The following is a 22,148-nucleotide window of genomic DNA, read 5'->3' on the forward strand; positions in this document are numbered from 1 at the left end:
CTTCATGTGAAAAGAGAAACGTGACTGACCATTCATTTCCAGCTGTCATGTTTTTATTAACATGGCTCTTTTCAACATTTTCAACAGATTGCACCGACACTCTTTGGCAGGCATACTTAAAAAACATTTCTGCATAGCGGGCAGGTAGAATTGTTGCTTGTGCTGAACCATTTGAACTGCATCAGAAAAAAAGAGATACCAATGAAATATATTAGTAAGCACTTATAAATATCCAATGTTTAGTTTTTACATAACTTGCACCTCAGACTAAAAAGAAAATTATCAAAAATGAAGGACAGAATACATTTTCTTGTATATATCACAAAGCAATAACCAATATCAACACCTAACGAGCCCCAAGAAACGCCAACAAAAGGTGATGCCCACTGCCTTTCACATTATACTGCTATGACATTTATATGATGCCTAATGACACGGAATTCTCACATTTAGTTTTCATGGCAAAATCACATCTACCAGAATGACTGTTTTCTAGAGAGCGCACGAAACATGCTGCAAGCAATGCAATGCTACATGTTTACGAAGATCCCTGCCTACAAACAAGCAAAATACAAGGATGGCACCTGTATTCCTAAGTAAAGCACTTAAACTTTAAGGAAATGACAGTTTAACTCTAGAGAACTAAACGGTGAGCAAGGTCAGTAGTCACCTTAGTCATGAAAGGCTGAGATGTTTTTCATTTATTTTATGCCAAAAGTAGAATGTGCAGAATAAAAAATACAAAATAATATTATTTAGTTGCTGTACACATAAACTGTTGCATTGGAAAAGATTAAGTATGGTCTCATCTTGAAATCTCATAGAGGGAAGCATGAGATACCTATTTAAACCTGAAGTTTGTTTTAAAGCTATATAGAGAATAATGTAGACACAACAAAGAGACGCATAGCTCCAACCTGAAATTTTTTCACTGGGCAAGCATACACAGTGTGCTATGACAATTCTTGCACAATACACTTTAATTACATAGTCAGATGAGCTTTAAATTCTCTTTATATAGATGTTTTTTCTTTTATATAACTTTTTCAGTGTAGTAAACTCTGAAGAAAAAACTATTTATATTGAAGTTCAACGCTACTGCTGCAAAATGGCTGCTAATTTCTTCGGGACAACTTGAAAGTTCCAAAGCAGTGGAAGCAATGCAGAGCAGGTGAAGCCCCTGCATACATGGCACACAACAGCCATTCTCCCGTAACTATTAGTGTTCTAATGATTGGCCCACCGGTCATTAAAGCACATGTCATCCTCATCATGACGTCGCCCTGTTCTATGGCTTGCCACCATGTAACAATGTATTGGTTTATTCATAACAGCAGAGATGAGTCACTTTTGTGATCACTTTGCCGTGAACAAGGTGTTCACAACGGGAGCCGAAGCATCATCTTTTTATTGCATTTACTTATTTTATTTGCACACTTTTTTTTATTTAAATTAAGGCTTCAGAATGGAGGTGCACAAATTACATGGAGATTTCGAGACCACATCCTCAAAAACACTACAAATGTCATAACGGGCTATATATACTGCATAACACTGCTAAACATCGACCCCCCAACTCACATCCCTCGCTGGCCCAAAAAAAAGTTTATTCCAAATATAAGTCGACGCATATCCCTTCCCTCCAGACCTGCCCCACATTATGTAGTACTGCATGCGATGGCATGACGCCATGTGCGCAACTCAATGTAATAGTGGCAAAGTGAACAGGAAATGGTTCGGTAGCTTCGGATCCCGGTGCGCAGAGGTTACCGGAAGTTCGGCAACTGTTCATGACAAACTCCATCAAGCCTCTGTTCTCGATCACTTCATCAAGCTTTAGTCCTCGACCATTTCAAGTTATTAACGCACAATCCAAGTAATAAGACACCAGTCTACCGAGACTTTGGTGCACGTTAAGGAACTGATGCTGCCCACCAGCCGAGAGCCTTGTTCTGGTACGTAAGAATTCATTAACCACTGCCCCATGATATAAAAGAGATAAGGAGAGAGGGAAGATGGGAACGCACCAGGCAGGCCGAATGAAACCTCTTCTTGCAAGTGCGGCAGGAGAGCTTGGGCAGCTGGCAGGTGGCACCGTGAAGCACGTAGAAACAGATCATGCACTCTTCAACCCCTTCGAAACGTTTGTCCACATTACGCTTCCATAGGGCCAAGCCGTCCAGGATGGAGCCATTCTGCAACAGATCCACAGTCACTTCACAAATTCATTTGCACTAAAAGGAAGGTCAAGGTTCTGCTGGGAAGCCCGGTCAAGAATTGCTACAAACTCGACAGGGCTCTTCAATGCAGGTGCTGTACTGCACTGCATTTTCCTCGACACAACAGCAGCCTGTCGAGCTTAGAAACATAGTTTACAGTAGGACTGTCATGTTAGCAGTGTAATATGCAGACCATATGGATGAGGAAAGGTGAAACGTGGCACCAGCACTGATGAATTACTGCAATTGGTCACATTTAACTGAACGCTGCAGTAGAGGCAGTGCAGCTCCTTAGCACTGTAGTGTTTCTGTCTATAGGTGGGCAATAAGCCCAAGCCATCTTTTGGGTTTAAAGGTCCAGCTAGTGGACCTAATAAAACAGACGAAAGAAGTGGATGCTTGCCTGGTGGGTGAGGAAGGTCGTGAGTTGCAGCAACCAGTGGCGCCACTGGCTTTGGTTGACACCTACTCGCCGGCAGCTTTCGATGGTGACGACGCCCAGCGGATGGTTCGCTGGCAACTTGACCACAAGTTCGATGGCCACCTCCTCGATGGTGTATGTGGCCACCACTTCCCGGGCTGACGGTCGACCTTTTACCTATGCAAAAGACAGTTTGTCCCCAAAGAAGGGAGACTTGAGACATCAGAGTGAGTAAATTGTCCGGTTTCAGTGTGGATGGAGGACACCACTGCAGTAATGCTCCTACTTTTTTCCCTTCCTGAGTTTCAAGGTTCCAAATAGGTGGGAATAGTTGGTGTACTAAACAAAATGCTAGTATGCAAGCTTAAATGTAGCAAAGCATCTGCAAGTGAGGTGCCATACTGAAGAACTAACCGCCATGATACATTGAGGAAAGCTAAAATTGGTCTCGTGAAGTATATTTAATGTTTCCAGGTTTCAAATTTTTAAAAATGCACATGGTCACCACAAACCAGTGAATGTATAGCAAACAAATAGTGAATATAAAGTCCACTGCACTGTAATTAATAATTAATGCAATGTACATTTGTTCAACTTTTTCTTCAATTAAAGGTGCTGAATGTCTAATTAAAAATCAGAGGTGTGCAAACATCAAATGTTTGGCTGCAGAGTGCATACCAATAATAAAAATTGGTGCAAATCGAATCAAATATTTTGCGATAGTTTTGAATGTCATTACAGGTTATTTTCTAACTGCTCAAAAATTATAAGGGCCTCCCCGGCATCCTGCACAATGCGGCGCTGTAAATGTCTATTGCTACTGAGTCACACCCCTAACAAGCAGTACCAGTGCGTGTGAAGAGGCTTCACCGTATTGAACTGCAAATGGGCACGTGACGAGCACGCAGTTCCGGCGCGCTGGAAGAACGGAACCAGGCGGACGGAACCGAAGAAAATGCTTAGCAGTGCGGGGTGTGGAAAAGAAGGAGCAGGGGGAAGAAAACACCAGTCACATGCCAATCAGCGTCCAAAATGTCGGCTGGCTAGCTGATGCTGGCTGATCGAGTCGCCGCTGCTGCAGGCTGGCGCCAAGCACAGAAAGGGTGAAACCGAAACTAAGCAGTCGGACTGTTCTCAGAGACGGGGCTGTTCGCTCGTTGTCGCCTCTGCCATTACATGCTGTTGTGAGAGGCACACCGGCCGCAAGCGACTCTTCAGAACAGAGGTCACGTTTCTAATAGGGCTAAGTATTCAGACGATCTCTAGCCGCCAAAGCCATTTCTAGACGCGGCCTCTCTTCGGGAGCCAGTTCATATTAACCGGTGCGAGACCCGTAGCGTCCAAATTAATGAACATACGATGCCATAGACATAAATGGGTGGTGACTGAAACAGAGCCATCAATCTGAATTATCTGGATTTCCAAACTAATGGAGGTCAAATTAATGAGCTTTCACTGAAAATTTGTTTTTACCAACCATGAGCATAATTTAGTATTCCTGTAAGGCCTACCAAGCATTAAATAAGGGAGAGGAAACCCTTTAGCAGTAGTAGTGGTAATCTCGTTGTGGACTAGCTAATACGTTTACATTTCTTAAACACAATTTTGTTCACTGAACAAGATTTTCTAAAAGGAAAAGTGTATTGCGAACTGATTTGAATAGCAAACACTATTCGCAAACTATTCAAAACTTCGAATATTTTGCACACCCCCGCCAAAAATGCAAGCAGCTCTCAACCAAACTTTTAAGTGTCCCTGTGGCAGAACGATATGCCGAAGCTGGGCTTTCAATCAATGTGTGGATGTTTACTGCAAAATATGGCACAAACACTCACTGTCATATTCTCAAGGGAGGCGTCCGCATTTTGCACAGCCTGGATTTCCCTCGATGAGATAACACTAGTAACATGGCGAGATGTAAACCTGAAAGAAGCAAAAGTACAGGGAGCAGGACAGTCAGCTGTGACAATTTTGTGCGTTTTTCTACTGGAGTATTTGAAGAGAGATAAAAAAACCAGGGGGGGGGGGGGGGGGGGGGGGGGGGGGGGGGGGGCAAAATAACCACTGAGTACTCTTAATGCTCCTAATGGTTGATACATGGCTTCGGTGCAATAGAACGCTTCCGTTTGCCTCATCCCTTGTGCTTTGGTTGGTACATAGAATAAATTTTCCATCAACTACATAAAGTAAAATGATTGCCTGCAGAGTTTCCACAATCCTTTTGTCGAAAGTGCTATTTCTTTTTGTACCTATGAGCCACCTGTCTGCTATGACTGGCTTAGTACTGGTGCCTCCCTTATGACATTATGCTCACAAGCACATCACATTCTTTGCCCAAGGATGTCAGCCATTCTCGATGGCACAGCAGGTACCACTCTGATGCCACAGAGGCCACAAGGGATGGGCAGTAGTTCAAAGAAGAACGAGAGAGAGGACTTGCAAGAAGGGTTCGGGGCCAAGTTGATACATACTGCCCCTTTTTATTCCACATCGCTCTTCCGAACACTACAGCCATCAGCAAAGCAGTGACCCCTATCATTTCAGTAGTCGAAACAGTACTGCCAGGTAGCCTTAGAAGTAATACAGAAAAACAATGCGGTGCCAATGCCACGAAAAACGGCTTTTGTATTCCAGGCCGAGTAACACATCTACATTTAGTCTGACCATTCATAAAAAAAAACTGTCAGCTGCTCTACAAGGACAACCTACTTTCTACTAGTGCCTGCAGCTATATTTTGACGTTAATCTCACTCGACCTGCCGTGGTTTGAGCAAAGCAATAAGCAATTACACCCATCAAAGCAGAGACAAAAGCAAGACTAACTTCTCCACATGGTCCATGACCCGCTTGTTCTGGCTGTTCCACCAGGCACGCACAAGGGCAGGCAACTTGCAGATGGTGTCCAGGTACACCTGGCACGCAACATGCTGCAGCTTTGCCGAGTTGAACTCCTCTACAAGAAGAAACACAGACAAGGAAGAAAACGATGAACAGACAGAGAAACACACAAGAAAGCCACAAATTAAAGTTTCTACTCTTGAAGGGCAAACGAAACCAATATGAACTTGAACTCAGGAAAGACATCTTGGAGTGGTAAGCTAAAGGTTTAAGAATTGACCCTGAGATCAGGTGTGAAGAGGTTGAGATGTCTGCTCTAAGGCCAAGCTTTGCAAAACCGCAGCCACTTGCAAAATGTTTCCATAATATCTCAAGTGCTGTCCTGGAGTGTAATGCAAACCGTGGAATCTCATTAACTTGCACTTCTAGAAAAAAATCTTGGTGGGGGCTAGTAGTTCAATAATGGTGAAACTGAAAGCACAGTCAAGAATATCACAACGATGAAGAAACACAAAACTGATAAGACCAGTTCTCGGGTTAAGGGGCAAGAGGATGCACAAGATATTTTTAACATCAAGGTTATGAACGCATAGTTTTTTTTTTGCCATACCCACTTTTCTATCTATCTTTATTCATACTTTTTGGTATAATGTCTGATCATGACCAATTGCCAGCGTATTCTATGCAAAGTTCAAACCACCTTTAGGTATCTGAACTTTTAAGAGACATTCGGATAGAGAGATTATAGCATATCAATTTGTTCGACAAAACAAATTATTAAAAATTCCAAAATGCACAAAACTCAGGATGCAGAACCAAAGAGGAGAAAGAAAAACCGTATTACCCTGTGGGCTCAGTTTCACGGGTTCAGTGAACATGGTGCTACCCTTGGCACTCAAGCTGATGTTGGAGGGCATAAGGCAGAACAAATGCTGCAGGAGGGATGACAGAATGCCTTCTTCTTGAAGGTAACTGGCATATTCAGATCTAGCCTGGAGTCAAAAAAGGCATATTAATGTTTTGTTTCCACAGCAGAACCGTGTGAAAGTAAAGAAAAGGTGCACAAACACTACAGCTCAGTACCACTGCTTTCACTTAACCCGTTTTTGTTCACTGTTTACTACACTACTATTATTATTATTAATATGAGATCTTTGCCATATGAGGTGCGCCATATTGCAGGGGTCCTCAAACTAGGTTCCAAGAAACCCTTTAGTACCTTGGAGTGCTTTTCAGGTCCCCTAACACCTAAACCATGCATGCCTTAGCACCCACCTTTCCTTTTACACGCTCTATTTTCACACCAAGCGTACTGTAATTTATTATAGAAGACTTTCACTGTACAGACAGTCATTATTAATTTAATTTGAGCATTTCATGACGAGCCACACATATACATAGTCCTTTTCGTAAGTATGTTATGCAGGAAGCGACAGTAGCACCTTTTGAAATCTGCTGGGGATCCGCAGGGCTAAAATGGTTAAGAGTCTCTGCTACCGGGGTTTTTTTAACATGCAGCAAAATTTCGGCACACAACCATCTTCACACTCTGCCTCCAGCGAAATACAGCCACTATAGCCATGAATTCCAGCAACAACACGGGGCTAAGTAGCTGAACGTTGCAGCCACTGAACCAATGGAGCGAGTTCGTGTTTGCTCAAGTAGTTAACTTCTGTTTTCTTTGTTAAAGCTTTTACTCAAATGTGTCAACTATCAAGGCAACATCTTTACGTATGACCTACTGTTACATGTAATCGACATGCGCCATGTATTTACAACTCCATACAACTTTTATTCTCAGTAAAAATTGACTGTCTGGCTCTTTGCGGCTAACACTGATGTTTGTTCAACAGAAGAAAACGCATGCATTCACTGCCAAGAAAATTAAGATCAAAAACTGAACATTTTTTTTCCCCTACAATTTGATTCAAACTCATGATGCCATTAACGAAAAGAAGTCTGTGGTCACCATTCGGAAGACTCTGCCACTAAAACCAAGCCTCAGAGATCCATGCTAAAGAAACTGATTCTGGCATCGTCGCGGTTTGCTGGAGCAAACAACTGCTCACAGTGATATCGGGATTTCATTTCGCAACTTTTCTAGCCTATAAATGCTCTGTTTTCAATTAGAGTTGCCTCTTTGTCATCAGAGCAGTGCTTCATTGATGCAGGCTAATGTTCATCGTTCATCACAGTAGAATGCCAAAGTTACACGATGCTCGGATTTTAGGAATGAAAGGACAGTATTGCTGACAAAAGCCTCCTGTTTGCTTGGTCCAACCATCTGCTCCTGTTGCCAATGTACGGAGAGTCTGTGTTACCTCAGCTGGCGATGCACCAAAGAAGGTGAGGAGTTCTAGCCATGACAGAAGGTAGCCCAGGGTGTAGGTGTAGCTGTCGGTGTTGGCCTCCACCAGGCAGCAGTCGCCAATGTCAAAGTCAGACAGAAGCACCTCGACAACCTGTCCCATTTCAAGCAGTGATGACAGCAGTGGCTCTGGAGGACTTCTGCCCGGCACAGAAATGATTGATCAGTGTCCTCCCCTTGTGAAAAGCATCTCAAAACTAGTGCAGAATAATGGTACATAAAGAAACAGCAGCCTCTTCAGACAAGCACTATACCTCTGTAGCCTTACACATGCTGTCAATAAGCAAAGCTTTGCTTCAGTTGCTGATGATTCACCCCATGTGCAGAGCAAGCGGCATGTTGCTGCACCTGCCTATCTTCATTTTTTTGTTCTCCTGGGTCACTGCATGGGTCGCACTGACATTTTGCAACAAGCATTTAGCCTAGATACTAGGCTGATTTGAGGAACAGAAACAGGAAAACTGCTGCCTACTCCAAGAGCGGCCCTCAGAAAACGTCTTCGGCTAGTTAAGTAGAATTGCATCACTATCTGCTATGAACTGGTGAGAGCATTTGTGGACTGAGGGGATGCACGTCATATTATCTCAGTGTGTTCTAAACTATATCAGGTGAAAAGTATTCACGTGAAAGTATCCCACGTAGTAGCCTGCAGAGCTACCAGTCTTGTCAGTTCCCGTCTTATATGCAGCTAGCTGAGGCTGCTCTTGCAAGGGTCAACCTTGAAGATGGTTTTCCACATCTACTATATTACTGATGCCAAAGATGTTATTATGTAGCAGGGACCCAGTATTCAGTGCCTGTGCAGAAGTTCACCACAAACAAACCAGCAACCCTAGAGAAAAATTTAACAGGTAGAAGCGTGCAAATGTAGCTTACAATACAGGTATGTAAGGGATAAGCATTACGAAAGCACTTATTTTCCTAGAGCCCCCAAGTTTAAAAATAACACAGCACACTACAAAGGGACATTACCATGCTTCCCCCATTCCGGAAACAAGGCGCAGCCTCACTCACAGCACACTGCTCTGTTTTCTCATACCTGGATGTCTCATCGCTGTCCTGTTTCTCAATGCCTTGTGCTTCTTCCTTAGCAACTGCTGGAACAATCCTGGAGTAAAAAAAAATATTGAAGGCACATCAATCTCAGTTATCAAGCTATACAAATTTTGCAGGTAGGTGGAGTTTAAAGGGAGAACGAGGACAATGCCATCCATTTCTTGTTCTCTGAAAAAATTGATTCTGTTGACATTTGTCCAGCAGCAAAAGGAGCAATTATTGCTAAGAAAGTTGCCTTTAAACATTATCCCACCATTCAATTTCAACTTGTGATGCCTACGTTGGAAAGGGCTCTGTAGTCACTATTTTGAAAAACATGGCAATGTTGCCTAGACTCTGGGATGCATGATGCCGCAAGAACTGTCAGCGCACGTCAGTTTATTTGTGAAATCGGCTGATGATGGCAACACAGACTAGTGTGCTGTGCGATGTCAGTGCACATTCAAGAAACCTCCAATACAGCATCCCTCATAGCCTCAGTCACTTTGGGACATTAAACCCCACAAACCAAACCAAACCATCCTTACTTCACTTCTTGATCTTTTCCCGTTTATAAAATCTCCGTTTTCAATGAAAGAAGCATTTTTGCTGTCAGAATGCTGTAATCTATCGATACAGGCTTTCTTTAATTTGTCATCAGTGTCCCTTCAATGCCCCAAAACTGCACGTGGGCTATGGGGAAATGCCATAGTGAAATTTGGGGTTCTTCAACAAGCACTGACATCACACACCATGTGGGCGTCTCTGCATTTCACTTCCAATGAAATACAGCTACTGTGGTTGTTATTGGATTCGGCATCCTCGTTCCTAGCAAATGAACGCCACAGCCACCAGGTCACTGTGGTGGGTAATGGTGGGTAATGGGGTGCGTAATTTACCGCCAAGTAACAAACATAACTGATCATGCCCTCCAGCAGGACCTTAACCAAATTGAACAGTGGTGCGCAGATTGGCTTATGACCCTCAACCCTAGCAAATGCAAGCTTCTTTCCATCACCCGTCGCAAAAAGACTCATGCCTTCCAATACAAAATCGCTAACGAGTTCGTAGAATCTGTATCATCTTTCAAATACTTAGGCGTCACATTATCTAATGACCTAACATGGAATGCACATGTTACTAACGTGATATCATCGGCTAACAAAACTCTGGGATTTCTTAAACGTCACCTTCGCCTCACCTCACATCACGTGAAATTGCTCGCCTACAAGTCACTCATTAGACCTAAACTTGAATATGCATCCGCCATATGGGACCCGCATCATATTAACCTCGTAAACGATCTAGAAGCCGTTCAAAACCGCGCTACAAGGTTCATTCATTCTTCTTACTCCTACGACGTCAGTGTTTCAGCCTTAAAAACCAAATCAGCACTATCGCCTCTTTCCGTTCGTCGTCGCATAGCCACGCTATCACTGTACCACAAGTTCTTTTACTCATCTCTTAACCGTGCCCCTTACATCACGCCAGCATCATACATTTCTCATCGCACTAGCCACACGCTTCAAGTTTTTCGCCCACGTGCCCGAACTGTTTCTTTTTCAGCCTCCTTCTTCCCACGTGCAGCTAAAGATTGGAACGGCCTTCCCCAGCATATCGTCGACATCACCTGTCCTTCATCATTTGCAAGCAATCTAAACAACATTTTTTGTTCATGATCACTAATGGCATTGTTTTGTGCCTTTTCTGCTAATCCCACCCCTTATGTAATACCCCGCGAGGGGTCTTTAAAGCAATAAAATGAAATGAAATGAAATACGACTCGGTGATGAAGAGTTCTCACCAGGCATGAAATAAAGTAACAGACCCGACATGCTCACTTTTCAAGCAGTGTGTGGGCTCCCAGCTGCAGTGCAAGTGACTTGGATGTGGCCAGAGGAGTCAGCTTCGACAACAGATCGTACAGGGCCGTTGTGCTTTCCGCTTGAGTTCGGAAGCCCTCGATGAACTTGGTCACGCATTTCTCGGTCGCAAATTCCAGTGTTGAGGCAAGTTTCTTCAGCAACACAGACGCCATCTCACTTGGATGGGTCGAGAGCTCTGAATAGAAAATGCGGAGAGAGTTTTTCGAAATAAATTTTTTTTTCCCCCATAATTGCATACCATGACCTTTTGTTGCTGAATGTATGTACAAGCATTACTAATGAGTAAAGCAAAAATGTGACGAACAGCAATGAGGTAGGCACGCTTACGGGCTATGTCAATGAATCCAGGGATCAGCACAGAGAAGACTGCCTGAGTATAAAACTCCTGCCATTCGACATCAAAGCCCTCAGGCAGCTTGCACTGTTCTCGAATCGGATGAGATTTGTCAGTGACATGGGCAACCTGGAGCAGGCCACTGAGCAGCTCACACGTGAAGATGACCTCTCTTGTGGAGAAGAGCTCTACTGCTCTCTTCCAGTTGAACTTCTGCCAAGGGAAATTGGGAAGGAAAAGGTATAAGGCGTGGCAACACCATGAAGTTTTAAATAAATGCACCTAGAGGTAAGTGAGGCACTAACGAACACAGGGATCCCACAATGAGGGTCCATCCTGTGTGAGCACTTGACGACACTTTTTATTCACACAATCATAGAGCCAAGAAATCTGATAGTAGAAGATTCTTAACTCAACAAAGTCAAGTTAATCTAAGTCAAGTCAATCCAAGGCCTGTAGCACCCACTACCACTTTGTCAGTGACTGAACAATTGCAGTGCTATACATCCCATCTGGTGATTTCATGAAATTCCACACATACAGCGTTCTTTAACAATTAACCAGGTCTACCCATGATAAATGCACTAAGTGGTAACAGTGCACATAAAAAAAAGGGCCTCAAAAGAAAAAAAAAAGCAAAACGTGCACGTGGATCAAGAGTTTAGGTTCCAGCGTGTTCCAACGCTTCAGCAAAATGCTGATTCCATGAATTTGAAAAAATTATAAAAATGTAAAAAAAGGAGTAAATAAGGGCACCTGCCTGGTTCCAAGTAGCAATGCTTAGCAGCACAAAGTCCCAGTTGCAGGGAGTCAGCGCTTGAGGACAGCACTTGAGGACTGCCAGATAGAACCGGCACGCCATTCGACTCCACTCAAACTGGTCTTCTGAAAGCCCAGCACTGGGGAAACCACAAGAAAGGGTCACACAATGTGCCCCACAGTGCTCTTTTCAACAGAAAATTTATGCAGAAAAACAACAAGTAAAAAAAAAGAGAAAGAACTTTCATGTACATATAACGAGAAAATGAGGTGTCACCAGAGCAATATTGCAAGGCATAAGCTATGTGAAGATTAGCACAGCAGACTGCGGCTCATAATTTTTCACAATTCTATTCCAAGCAAACACATTTTCCCTTTCTTCAAGGCAAATGAATAGAGAAATGTTGCACCATATTGAAATAGTTGTAGTATAATTTCCATGTGAAAAACCACCACAAGTCTGGCTTGTCGCTTTCAGAATATGGCCATCACATCACGCTACAGTCAAGACATTAGCCATGTTACTCTGTTAACAATGAGCTACTCGTAATTACAGTTTCCATCGAAATTAATTCATGCAAACGAAATGTCAACGTAAATGGCACTGCTGTTGTTTTTTGTTAATTCACTCAAAGAACTCCCCATTTCCCTTGTCCATGTCAGCTCGCCACACAACGACAACACTTAACTTGAAAGCCTCGGTGCCACAGGTAACGCCAGAAAGAATACCAGCTTAATTGTCGGCCCCTTCTAATTACACACGTGGTAAAAAGTGACACAGGATAAAACTTTTAAGGCTAGGTGTAATACAGTACACAGACATTCTGCAAAAGCGGGACAGAGGACAGCTTCTTGCCACTACTGGTTTACAAAGCACTGACGAAACTTGTCGAGACCCTTTAAACTGATACCATACACACTTAAGTAATCAACCCACTCACATGACAAACCCACAGACTTTTGTCACTATTTACTTTTTTTCTTAAACCCTCAGCTTTTTGTACGTTCCTCAGTTTTCACGACGTTTGCACAAACCTTGATAGCACGCCAAGATGCTGCACACCCTTGACAGAAACTACTGTATGCTGAGAAAGACGGCAAGTGCTTGAGCATTGGAGGGGAGCATAGCAGTTTAAACCAGAACGCTATAAAACATCTTCTACACTGAAACGCTATGAAGCAAGCAGGACCATCAGATCCCTCTAAGCGATTTGGCGAGCTCAAGATCGGGAGCGAAAACACCTAGCCCCTCAACACAGCTAAGGCTTAAACATTTGCATTACACACTCGTAACTGTCCTGCGAGTTCTTTTAACTTTGTGTAAAAAGTGCACACCTGACCTCCAGGCCCAGTATTTAGCATGTTTGCATTATCTCGCCGCGACGGTGCCACCAGCTATCACAAAATCATCAAATTGCATCGTGATACAGCAAATATCTTTTGAAGTGACCAATGCTAAACACCGACGACATGAATGCATCTGACCGCGTGCTTCAGTTGATGGATGGATGGGCAGGCAGACTTATGAAATATCCACTTTGTCCAAACATTTTTTCTCAAGTAATGAACCCTTTCCCCAAATCGATTTCAACTTTTCTGGGAAAAAGTGGGTCCATTATGCAAGTATATACAATATTAAAAAATAAGTAAATAAATGCACAATTTCACAATCCACTTGTATATTCTTCAATTCCTTTGTGCCTTCCTAACTGTCACTAACAGTCAATCTCATTCGTACGCTTATAATTATACCCTTGACCTTCTTTATTCTTGTCAGTTCAGATGAGAACAACAGAAGTGAAACAGTCTGGACACTCACTCTTCATCTCTCAAGTACAGCTTCGGCTGAGAGCCTCTCGTTCCTTGCAAACAGTACAGCAGCGACACCACAGCCTCACAGACTCCTTCCATGTTGCCTGCATTCAGGCTTTCCAAAGCCTTGCATGCAAGGCCCAGAAGGTCAACAGCCACTGAGTGAAGAAAAAAAGGAATGAAGCCGACATTAAGAGTGAAAATGTTGTGAGCCCAACAGCAGCTGAGAAACCCCCAGCTAAAAACTTACAGGGGCTCTGCACCGCTGCAATATAAAAAAGATAAAATTACAGCAGTGATAAGGGCCATCTGGCAGCGACGTCATCGATGTCATTTTAAAAATTTACAAAAATTTGAGGGTGAGTGTGTATTGTGTACGCGAGTAAATATGGCATGCCTGCAATGGCACACAACATTTCACAGTCCACATTAAGACCAAAATTATGCAAAAAGCACAAACCACTGGTGTTTTTCTTATCTTTTACCAGCGCAACTTACCTGCCCAGCCCTGCTCTGCTTCCCAGGACTTGATGCATGCGATGGAAGTCAAGAACACCTCTTCCGTGTTATTCTGGGACATGAAGGGCAGCAGCGATCGCACAACCAAAAGCTGTGCTTTGTTTTCATGGCTATAGCTGCAGAGAAATGTAAAATTCACAGATCAACCAGTTTTCTCAACTCTTGAAAAAACTGCTGTAATTTTGGATTTGGTTTGGTTTGGTTTATGGGGGTTTAACATCCCAAAGCGACTCAGGCTATGAGAGACGCCGTAGTGAAGGGCTCCGGGAATTTCAACCACCTGGGGTTCTTTAACGTGCACTGACATCGCACAGTACACGGGCCTCTAGAATTTCGCCTCCATTGAAATTCGACCGCCGCGGCCGGGATCGAACCCGCGTCTTTCGGGCCAGCAGCCAAGCGCCATAACCACTCAGCCACCGCGGCGGCTTTAATTTTGGATTTACTGAGTTAGGTACTCTCCTAGCAAAACCAATGTTCAGGGATATACGACACTTTAAATTTCCTTGAATTTTTTTCTGCCAAGACAGCCTTAGCACAAGTAGAACCACTGCTGGCTTCTTGCAAATAACATGGCTTTCAACACAGCAACGGCACACTCCAGGCAATAGGTTCTTATGTGAAAAAGTAAAAATTGTAGTTATATGATGAGTGGTAGCCCCACATCTCAATCATAACAGGTCTCTTTATAACACAGACTGCCAACACAACATGCACCTTGCATACTATCAGAAGTCAGCAGCAACGCATTCTTACCATGTTTTTCGATGATTTTCAGCAAATGCATACGAGAACCAAAAGCTTAGAAATTAGGATGGCTAGACACACACTGCTATGATAGATATGCAACAAGCAACTTGGGGCATAGGGACTCTGTCAAGCTGTCTTCCGACTACCGTTCTGTCTAAGCCCTGCATTTCTTCAGTATGAAATGCAGAGATAAAACTTCATTTTATTACAAAAAAAAAAACTCACAAACTGTCTTTGGAAGCAATGTAGTAGGAGTCGCAGATCCTCCTTGCAATTCCATCTTCTTTCAGCCTCCCCAGAAAATAGACCAGTGCCTCCAGCCAGAGCTTTTCACTCAAGAGAGCCCTGTGGCCAAAAACAAGAGAAAGGTTATAAAAGAAAAAGGGACCCTGAAACACTCAAGTTTAACCCATTCCTGAGCCCCCTTCAACCTATCACTTCCATCCTTTCTGTCTTGGTTGCATAAGCACTGCATACCTGTGTTGTTGACAACAAAATACTGCTACAGGCTGCTTTTGTAGCACAAAAGAAAAGGTGAGCAGGCTCATGCATGTCTCCTCAAAAGAAAAGGTGAACAAGATGCAGTCAACAATCATATATGATTGGCAGAGATTTGCATGAGCTACATATGCTACTTATCCCTGTCCCTGCTACTTCTGCACTCGACTGAAGGGGCAATACAGACAATGCCAGTTATGCAGGCCAACAGTGAAAAAGGTACAGCTCCTATGTAGAGATGAAATCCAATTTAAAAATAAGGCAAGGCCTCCACCCTTCAAATTGACCCAAGTGCTTTCTAGGCTCTGTTCTGCGCTTCTCTCGATCCCTCACTGCACTCGAACTTCTGCTTGAAAAAAAAGAAGGAGCAAATCAATAACCAAGAATGGAGCTTGCATACCTGCTGACAATGGAGTCAAAGACATCGTTTGAGAACGTCTCAACGGCTGCATTCAGAGCTGACCGCTTCTTGCCTTCTTCCTTCTTTTCCTCAGCATTCATCACATGTGCCTACAAAAACATTGGTATTATCAGCCCATAAGCAATAATGGCAGTGCTCTGACCCTGTCACATTTCACCAGCATGTGTAACCCTCAGTTTCAGCCCAATGCCTTTATTAAAAAAATAAATAAAGGTGCACTCACTCGATGGGGGAAGCAGCGGGCCAAGATGAGGAACGGGGCACATCTCAAGAGCAGGCTGCTGCTTTTCAGCGGCTTGGCCTCTGCATCGCACTCGGAGGTCAGCATGTGATCAAAGACTGCCTCCGTGGAGCCAGCAACATCTGCAAGATGAGCCTGGTCTGTGCTCTGGCTGCCCACTTCCTTGGGGAGGTAGTCTTCGGTGATGCAAAGCGGATGCTCCTCGGGTCGTTCCAGGTGCACTGCTAGCAGCTCCTGAATCACAAGAACAAATGAAACGTGGATGATATGGCAGAGTTATTTAAAATTTCCTAATTTAAATTTGACAATGCAGCTAGCCAAAGTGCACCTTGGGGTTACGGATGTGACTTCGTCGATCGTTCAGGGCGACTCCCAATAATGGCTCTCACCATAAAATGTTAAAAATTCGCATAGACAGTTTTCCAGTACTATAATCACCTCTATTGCAGCATTTTCACTGCACTGCCACAGTGAAATGACAACACAGTCCTGAAAACTTTGACATAAATTGAGTAATACAGTCGAAACTTTGTTATAGCGAACAGGTAAAAAATTGCCCGACAGTTCAATATAGCCAAGATTCGCAATGTAAAATTTCGTCCAAAATGCAAGGAAGAGCAGCGCAATTTAATCAGTGAAGGGAAGGAAATTCAAGCAACCCTTACTGGAGAAACTGGGAGACTTTTTCAGAAGTTTTAACGTCGTTTGGAAGGCACTCGCAACAATTCCGGCAACTGCAAGAAATCTGTACGCCAGTTAGGTTAACCGGATTCCCCACACAGTACCATCAGCGCTCAACAAAGAGCTAAGCACCAGCTAGGGTGGTTTCTTCGCATTTCAGCCATGTCTTATAGTAAATTATGTATCAGAATAGAAGCTAGCCCCATTTTTCCAACTCCTTGACAACCAATGTGAGCAAAGGATGGTTACTGCCACTCCAAGGCTACAACTGTTCACACTGCTGCTTCGAAGGTGCTATAGATGGGTGCAAGAGGCACAAACGCATGCCGACTACCTGGCTACCAGCCCTACACACCGCACACACAACTGTAGCCTCCATGGTGTGGCTGACAAGTGCGAGGTAAGAATACTAGTGCTGAAATAAAAGGACGAACCTTCACATGAATGCTTTCTGCACCACCACCAGCCATTTGTGCAGCATGGCGAAGCTTGCCATCAGCCATCTGATAGGGCACCACTTGGCAATGGAGAGTTCGAGATAACCGTTGTGTGTCCAACTGTGTTTGACGTATGAAGCAAGAACTGCATTTCTGTTAAGAATAGCAGGAGTCGATAAGGCCAATAATTTGCAATATCCGTAATTGTTGGTCCAATGTTTAGAGGAATCCCCTAAGATGGAGTAGATTTGTAATAAGAGAGTAATTACTCATTGGCATTCGCCCAAGCACAGCCATACATCTACAAACAAAAGCTGAATAGCTTCTAAATAAATTTCTTCGTTAAAGAAAAATTCATCCTGATCAGAGGTTCGAACCCAAGACCACCGCTTCATTGGAGCAGTTGCTCTATAAACCAAGCTAACTAGAACGTCTAGCTTATGGTAGGGCGAGAGCCAATTTATCAATAACTGAAAGTGGGAACAGTGTTGCACCAACATAGACCAACACATTTGGAATGTGTTTGTCCAGATGACTGCTGCTGATGCTGCTGTGTGCCAGCAGATCAAGTTTCGGCAACAGTTGTGCGTTCTGACTCAGAACTGCAGGCGACGGTGTGTGCGTCTTGCGTGAGGGGGAGGCGCCCCCAAAGAGATACCGTGGCATTGAGGGGAGCTGGACTGCTGATGCTGCGATCGCCGTGCACAAGGGCTGCTTTGTCCTTACGGAGGAGGACAGGAGGCCGTTGTGCTAGGGCATGAATAAAAAATAAAATGCAAGTGCCTAGTGATAGCGCATCAAGGCCATGGCGCACTGGCCAACAGGGTACCACCTTTAGCAGGCTACGAGGTCGTTCGAAACTGGGCTTAACGCGCGAGGTTTACGGAGCTTCTCCCAAGCACACACTCCTGAATAAAGCCGGGCGTCAGGCCAGGGGAAGTTTGTACTCATTTTTACCAGTGGGTGCCTGGCAGGTGGTTTCAAACCAACCACCTACCACAGCAGAGATGGGCACCCAAGCCACAGGGCCTATAAACTTTCTGTGGAAGCTATATAGCTTTCCTTTGTAGTTACAGTCGAACCCGGATATATCGAATTCGACGGGGATCGGAAAATAGTTCGATATAGCGAAAATTCGATATACAGATATAGGCCAAAAAAGCACTCGCGATCATAAAAAATTGTGGCTTACCAATTGGAACAGCCGCGAATCACATAGCATGTGCACACAATATGAAAGCGCTTTATTTCACGGAAAAAAAATCACTAATTTTGGGCTGCTTTTTCCTCTGGGAAATGAAGTTTAAAACACTAGTTTCAATCTTCTCGAGACTGTCTAGGTGCGAGAGCCCAGTGCCTTCCATTTCGCCGCAACAGCGCCGAATCAGGCTGAACGCTGACGCCAGTTCAGTGGCTGTGCACGGACGCGTTTCTTCGAAAACACAGTTGCCCTCGTTGTCGCTGGAATCGCTGTCTTGAACGCCAGCTATTCCGGCCACAATGTCCTCATCAGCGAGGTCGGCTACCGCTTGAACTTCGCTGTCAGCGTTAATGAAGTCATCAACAGTAACTTCGGGCGGGACGGTGCCGGAAAAATTGGACAAGTCGCGGAACGCGTCCTCCAAACACTCATCGTCATCTAAAGCTTCCGGACATTCATCTCTGGCCACTTCAAGGCCTGCCTTGCCAAAACAGTTGGCTACTGTGGCCTGCTTCACGTCGCCCCAAGCGCCGATAATCATCTGGATCGCGCCAAGCAGGTCAATCTTGAGATCGGTTCCCATGCGGAGGTTTATGAGGAGCCGTTGAATAAGTCGCTTCCGATAGCCTACCTTGAATGCCTTTATGATACCCTGGTCGAGGGGCTGCAGTCTCGCTGTGGTGTCGGCGGGAGAAACTTCAATTCGATGTGCTGCAACTTGCAAGTTGTTTGATGGGCCGAACAGTTGTCTACCAGAAGGCAAACTCGGCGGCCCGACTTGCCCAACTCAGCGTCCCAAGCCTGCAGCCATTCAACAAAAAGTTGACGTGTCATCCAGGCCTTCCTATTACAGCCGTAGCGGATGGGAAGCTGTTTACAGTTCTTGAAGCAGCGCGGTGACTTGCTCTTCCCGATCACGAATGGCCGTAGCTTGCACGAGCCGTCCATGTTGGCTGCAAGCAGCACCGACACACGCACTTTGCTCATTTTACCACCGTGGCATGTGGTTCCACGAAGAGCGAGTGTCTTATTCGGCAACATTTGCCGAAAGAGACCAGTTTCGTCTGCATTGAAGATTACTGCAGGCAAAAACTTCTCAGTGATCTTCAGCCACTCCTCAGAAAGCCACTGCTGCATCTCCTGGCTGCTGACAGCCCCACTTTCGCCTGAAATGGCCTTTCCTACAATGCCGTGGCGGTTTTTAAACCGTTGCAGCCATCCAGTGCCACCGCAAAAGTTCTCTTCGCCAAGAGCCGTAGCAAACGATTTGGCCTTTTCGATTAAGGTCGGGCCATCCACGGGAATATTTTTCGCTCGGATTTCAAGAAACCACGTGTAGAGTGCCTTCTCCACTTTGTCAAAAGCAGCAGGGCGCACACGACACGCTCTCGAGCGACTTTCCTCACCTGCTTTAAGCTTGATGTCCTGCTTGTTTTTTAACAACGTCCTTAAAGTACTCCGCGGAATGCCGAATGCGTCTGCCACGGAGGACTTCTTTTCTCCATTCTCGACACGCCGGATTACTTCAAGCTTTCTTGCAAAGTCCAGATTCTTCCTCTTTTTTATGTCCGCGGATGCCATAGCTCACCAGATGACTGCAATCACACACGCTACACACGGCACGTTGAAACAGAGGTACGCACAACAACACGCACGATGTGCAGATGGAGCAGTCCGAGCTAAGCCTGTTCGAGCGACAGTCAACGGGGCTGCGAAGGAACGACAAAGGGAAAAGAAAGAAGAGAGCGGGGAAAAAGATCGGCGGAATATGCCGTCGAAGGCGCTATGTTCGTTTTTTGATCCCTCTCTGGCTCTCTCGTCTCCCCTGGCCCACGAGCGACCGTGCCGACCCTTCACTCTCTCTCTCTCCCTTTTCCCAGGAAGCATGGCTTGGAAACGTCGCCGCGTCTCCATGCCGCGCACTGAGCTCCAATGCCCTTGCCCAATGCACACGCCGGCGGTAGAGGAGGAGCGAGAGAGCTCGCGCCGGTGGGGCGCAAGAACGGGGGAAAGGCTCTGCGTCTCCGTCGCTAGGCGACGGCCGCGCATGCGCAGAGGAGGAGCCTGCTGACTGACTCTGCGGAAAAGTTTACCTCTGAGGACCGGACACGAATGTCTTTGGGAAAAGCGCACCTTCCAGGGGCGCGGCGCAGCGCACCGTTCAATATATCGAATGTCCAACGAAAATGGAATTCGATATACTACGCAATTGTCCTATACTTTTACATAGTATTTTCAAGGGGGTAATCTGTGTGTTCGATATAGCCAATAATTCGAAATATGCGGGTTCGATATATCCGGGTTCGACTGTATACGGTTGGGCATGGGTGGATGCCAATGAGTAATTACTCCCTTATCATCCATGCTCATTATATCATGATTCGGCTCTAAACCAAGCAAAGCACTAATCAATATAAAAATCAGGTGCAGAGAAACCGAAACCACACTACTGCCAGATCATAAACCATGCGAAGCGCTAAGCAAAGCAAAATTTAGTTTTTATTTCCTTCCCCAAGACAGAAGCACAAACAAAACAATTTTTTTAAGTCTCTAGAGATGGTGCCATCTCCCCAAAACCTTCTATTTTAATCATGGCATGAACTTTTGAACACACAATCGACTGCATACTCGTATGGCAGCGGCCATGTGGAATGCGCCTGCACCACCATACATGTTTGGCAGCGACCGCCAAATGGCTAACGTCTCTGACGCCCCTGCATGATTAAGTCTGCCTCTTGGTGCTTCAGCAAAGTGAAAGCAAGCGGAACTGCACCGCAAAGAAGCAGGCCAGCACACAGCACTTACGGAGAGACACGTGTTTTGCACAAGCTTCTCCCACTGCTGCGACGTGGGCAGGATGGATTCAAGGACCAGTGAGACGGTCGGGTCAAGCAACAGGGCCACGGGATCCTGCTCCTCCTTAGGGATGGCAGCAAAGATGCTCTCCAGAAAACGGCAGCAGCATCTCACCAATCCTTGCCTGTTAGAAGAGAGCACAACAGCAAATGGATGAGCGTAACTGACGCAAATTCATGAAAATTGCCTATCTCTTTGACAAGTCCCAAAGGCATTCTAAATGCTTGGAATTTCTGGGGCCTCCATGAGCTGCACCTGCAAGGGAAACTGTAGGATGACCATCAACGCATAACAAAGAAGCAAGCCGAGTTTGTATACCAGGCATCTTAGCTGAATGTAACCAAGTTTCTGAAAAGGAGCAAGTTTCCTAGAAGGAAACTTTCCTAATAAAAAGCTTCCTAATAAAAAGTCGTGCAACCTAGTCTGCAGTATTTTCTTAATTCTGCAGTATTAGTTAACCTGTTAATACCAACTTGCAAACTTTTTAAATACTGGCTTTGGGAAAAAAAAGTGTAAATTTTTTTTGAAGTTGTAAATCACCTTGAAAAACAGCCAGCTGAAATGTTTGCATCAAGGTATCAATCACATAGTTTTTTTATTGGTCCTTAATGAAAGCATGCGAAATTCAAAATCTACCATTTGAAGGTGCTACGCCGAGGGCTGGCTGAGCACCGTCGATGTGATACAGTATTTAGAATGTAATTTGCTTACCTAATATCCCATGCCCAGTGCTAACGGAAAGTCCTGTCGGAGACAGCATTCAGAGGTAAGCAGGTTTTTTTTTCTCTCACAGCACGTCTTGGTGAGCTGGAGTAGCACCACTGTCAAGTGGCAGATTTTGAACTTCATGCGCTCTATTTAAGGGGTGGTAA

General features: G+C 44.7%; 1 protein-coding gene across 2 annotated transcripts in view; it reads right to left on the reverse strand.

Moving 5' to 3' along the window:
* Nucleotides 1–31: 31 nt before the first annotated feature.
* The window catches only part of Ltn1 (E3 ubiquitin-protein ligase listerin), a 41,073-nt gene continuing 18,956 nt past the window's right edge, over nt 32–22,148 (reverse strand). For both annotated transcript variants that reach the window (XM_077631294.1, XM_077631295.1), the window contains 17 exons: nt 21,226–21,400; nt 16,084–16,335; nt 15,840–15,949; nt 15,167–15,286; nt 14,171–14,307; nt 13,680–13,830; nt 11,862–12,000; nt 11,095–11,314; nt 10,723–10,942; nt 8,886–8,954; nt 7,800–7,986; nt 6,323–6,470; nt 5,464–5,593; nt 4,476–4,563; nt 2,623–2,817; nt 2,028–2,195; nt 32–176 (listed from right to left, as the gene is read on the reverse strand). In XM_077631294.1, the coding sequence (XP_077487420.1) occupies nt 117–176; nt 2,028–2,195; nt 2,623–2,817; nt 4,476–4,563; nt 5,464–5,593; nt 6,323–6,470; nt 7,800–7,986; nt 8,886–8,954; nt 10,723–10,942; nt 11,095–11,314; nt 11,862–12,000; nt 13,680–13,830; nt 14,171–14,307; nt 15,167–15,286; nt 15,840–15,949; nt 16,084–16,335; nt 21,226–21,400 (2,569 nt within the window). In that variant the 3' untranslated portion in view covers nt 32–116. The remainder of the gene's footprint in view (nt 177–2,027; nt 2,196–2,622; nt 2,818–4,475; nt 4,564–5,463; nt 5,594–6,322; nt 6,471–7,799; nt 7,987–8,885; nt 8,955–10,722; nt 10,943–11,094; nt 11,315–11,861; nt 12,001–13,679; nt 13,831–14,170; nt 14,308–15,166; nt 15,287–15,839; nt 15,950–16,083; nt 16,336–21,225; nt 21,401–22,148) is intronic.

The sequence above is a fragment of the Amblyomma americanum genome, chromosome 7, assembly GCF_052857255.1.
Source record: "Amblyomma americanum isolate KBUSLIRL-KWMA chromosome 7, ASM5285725v1, whole genome shotgun sequence".
NCBI lineage: Eukaryota > Metazoa > Arthropoda > Arachnida > Ixodida > Ixodidae > Amblyomma > Amblyomma americanum.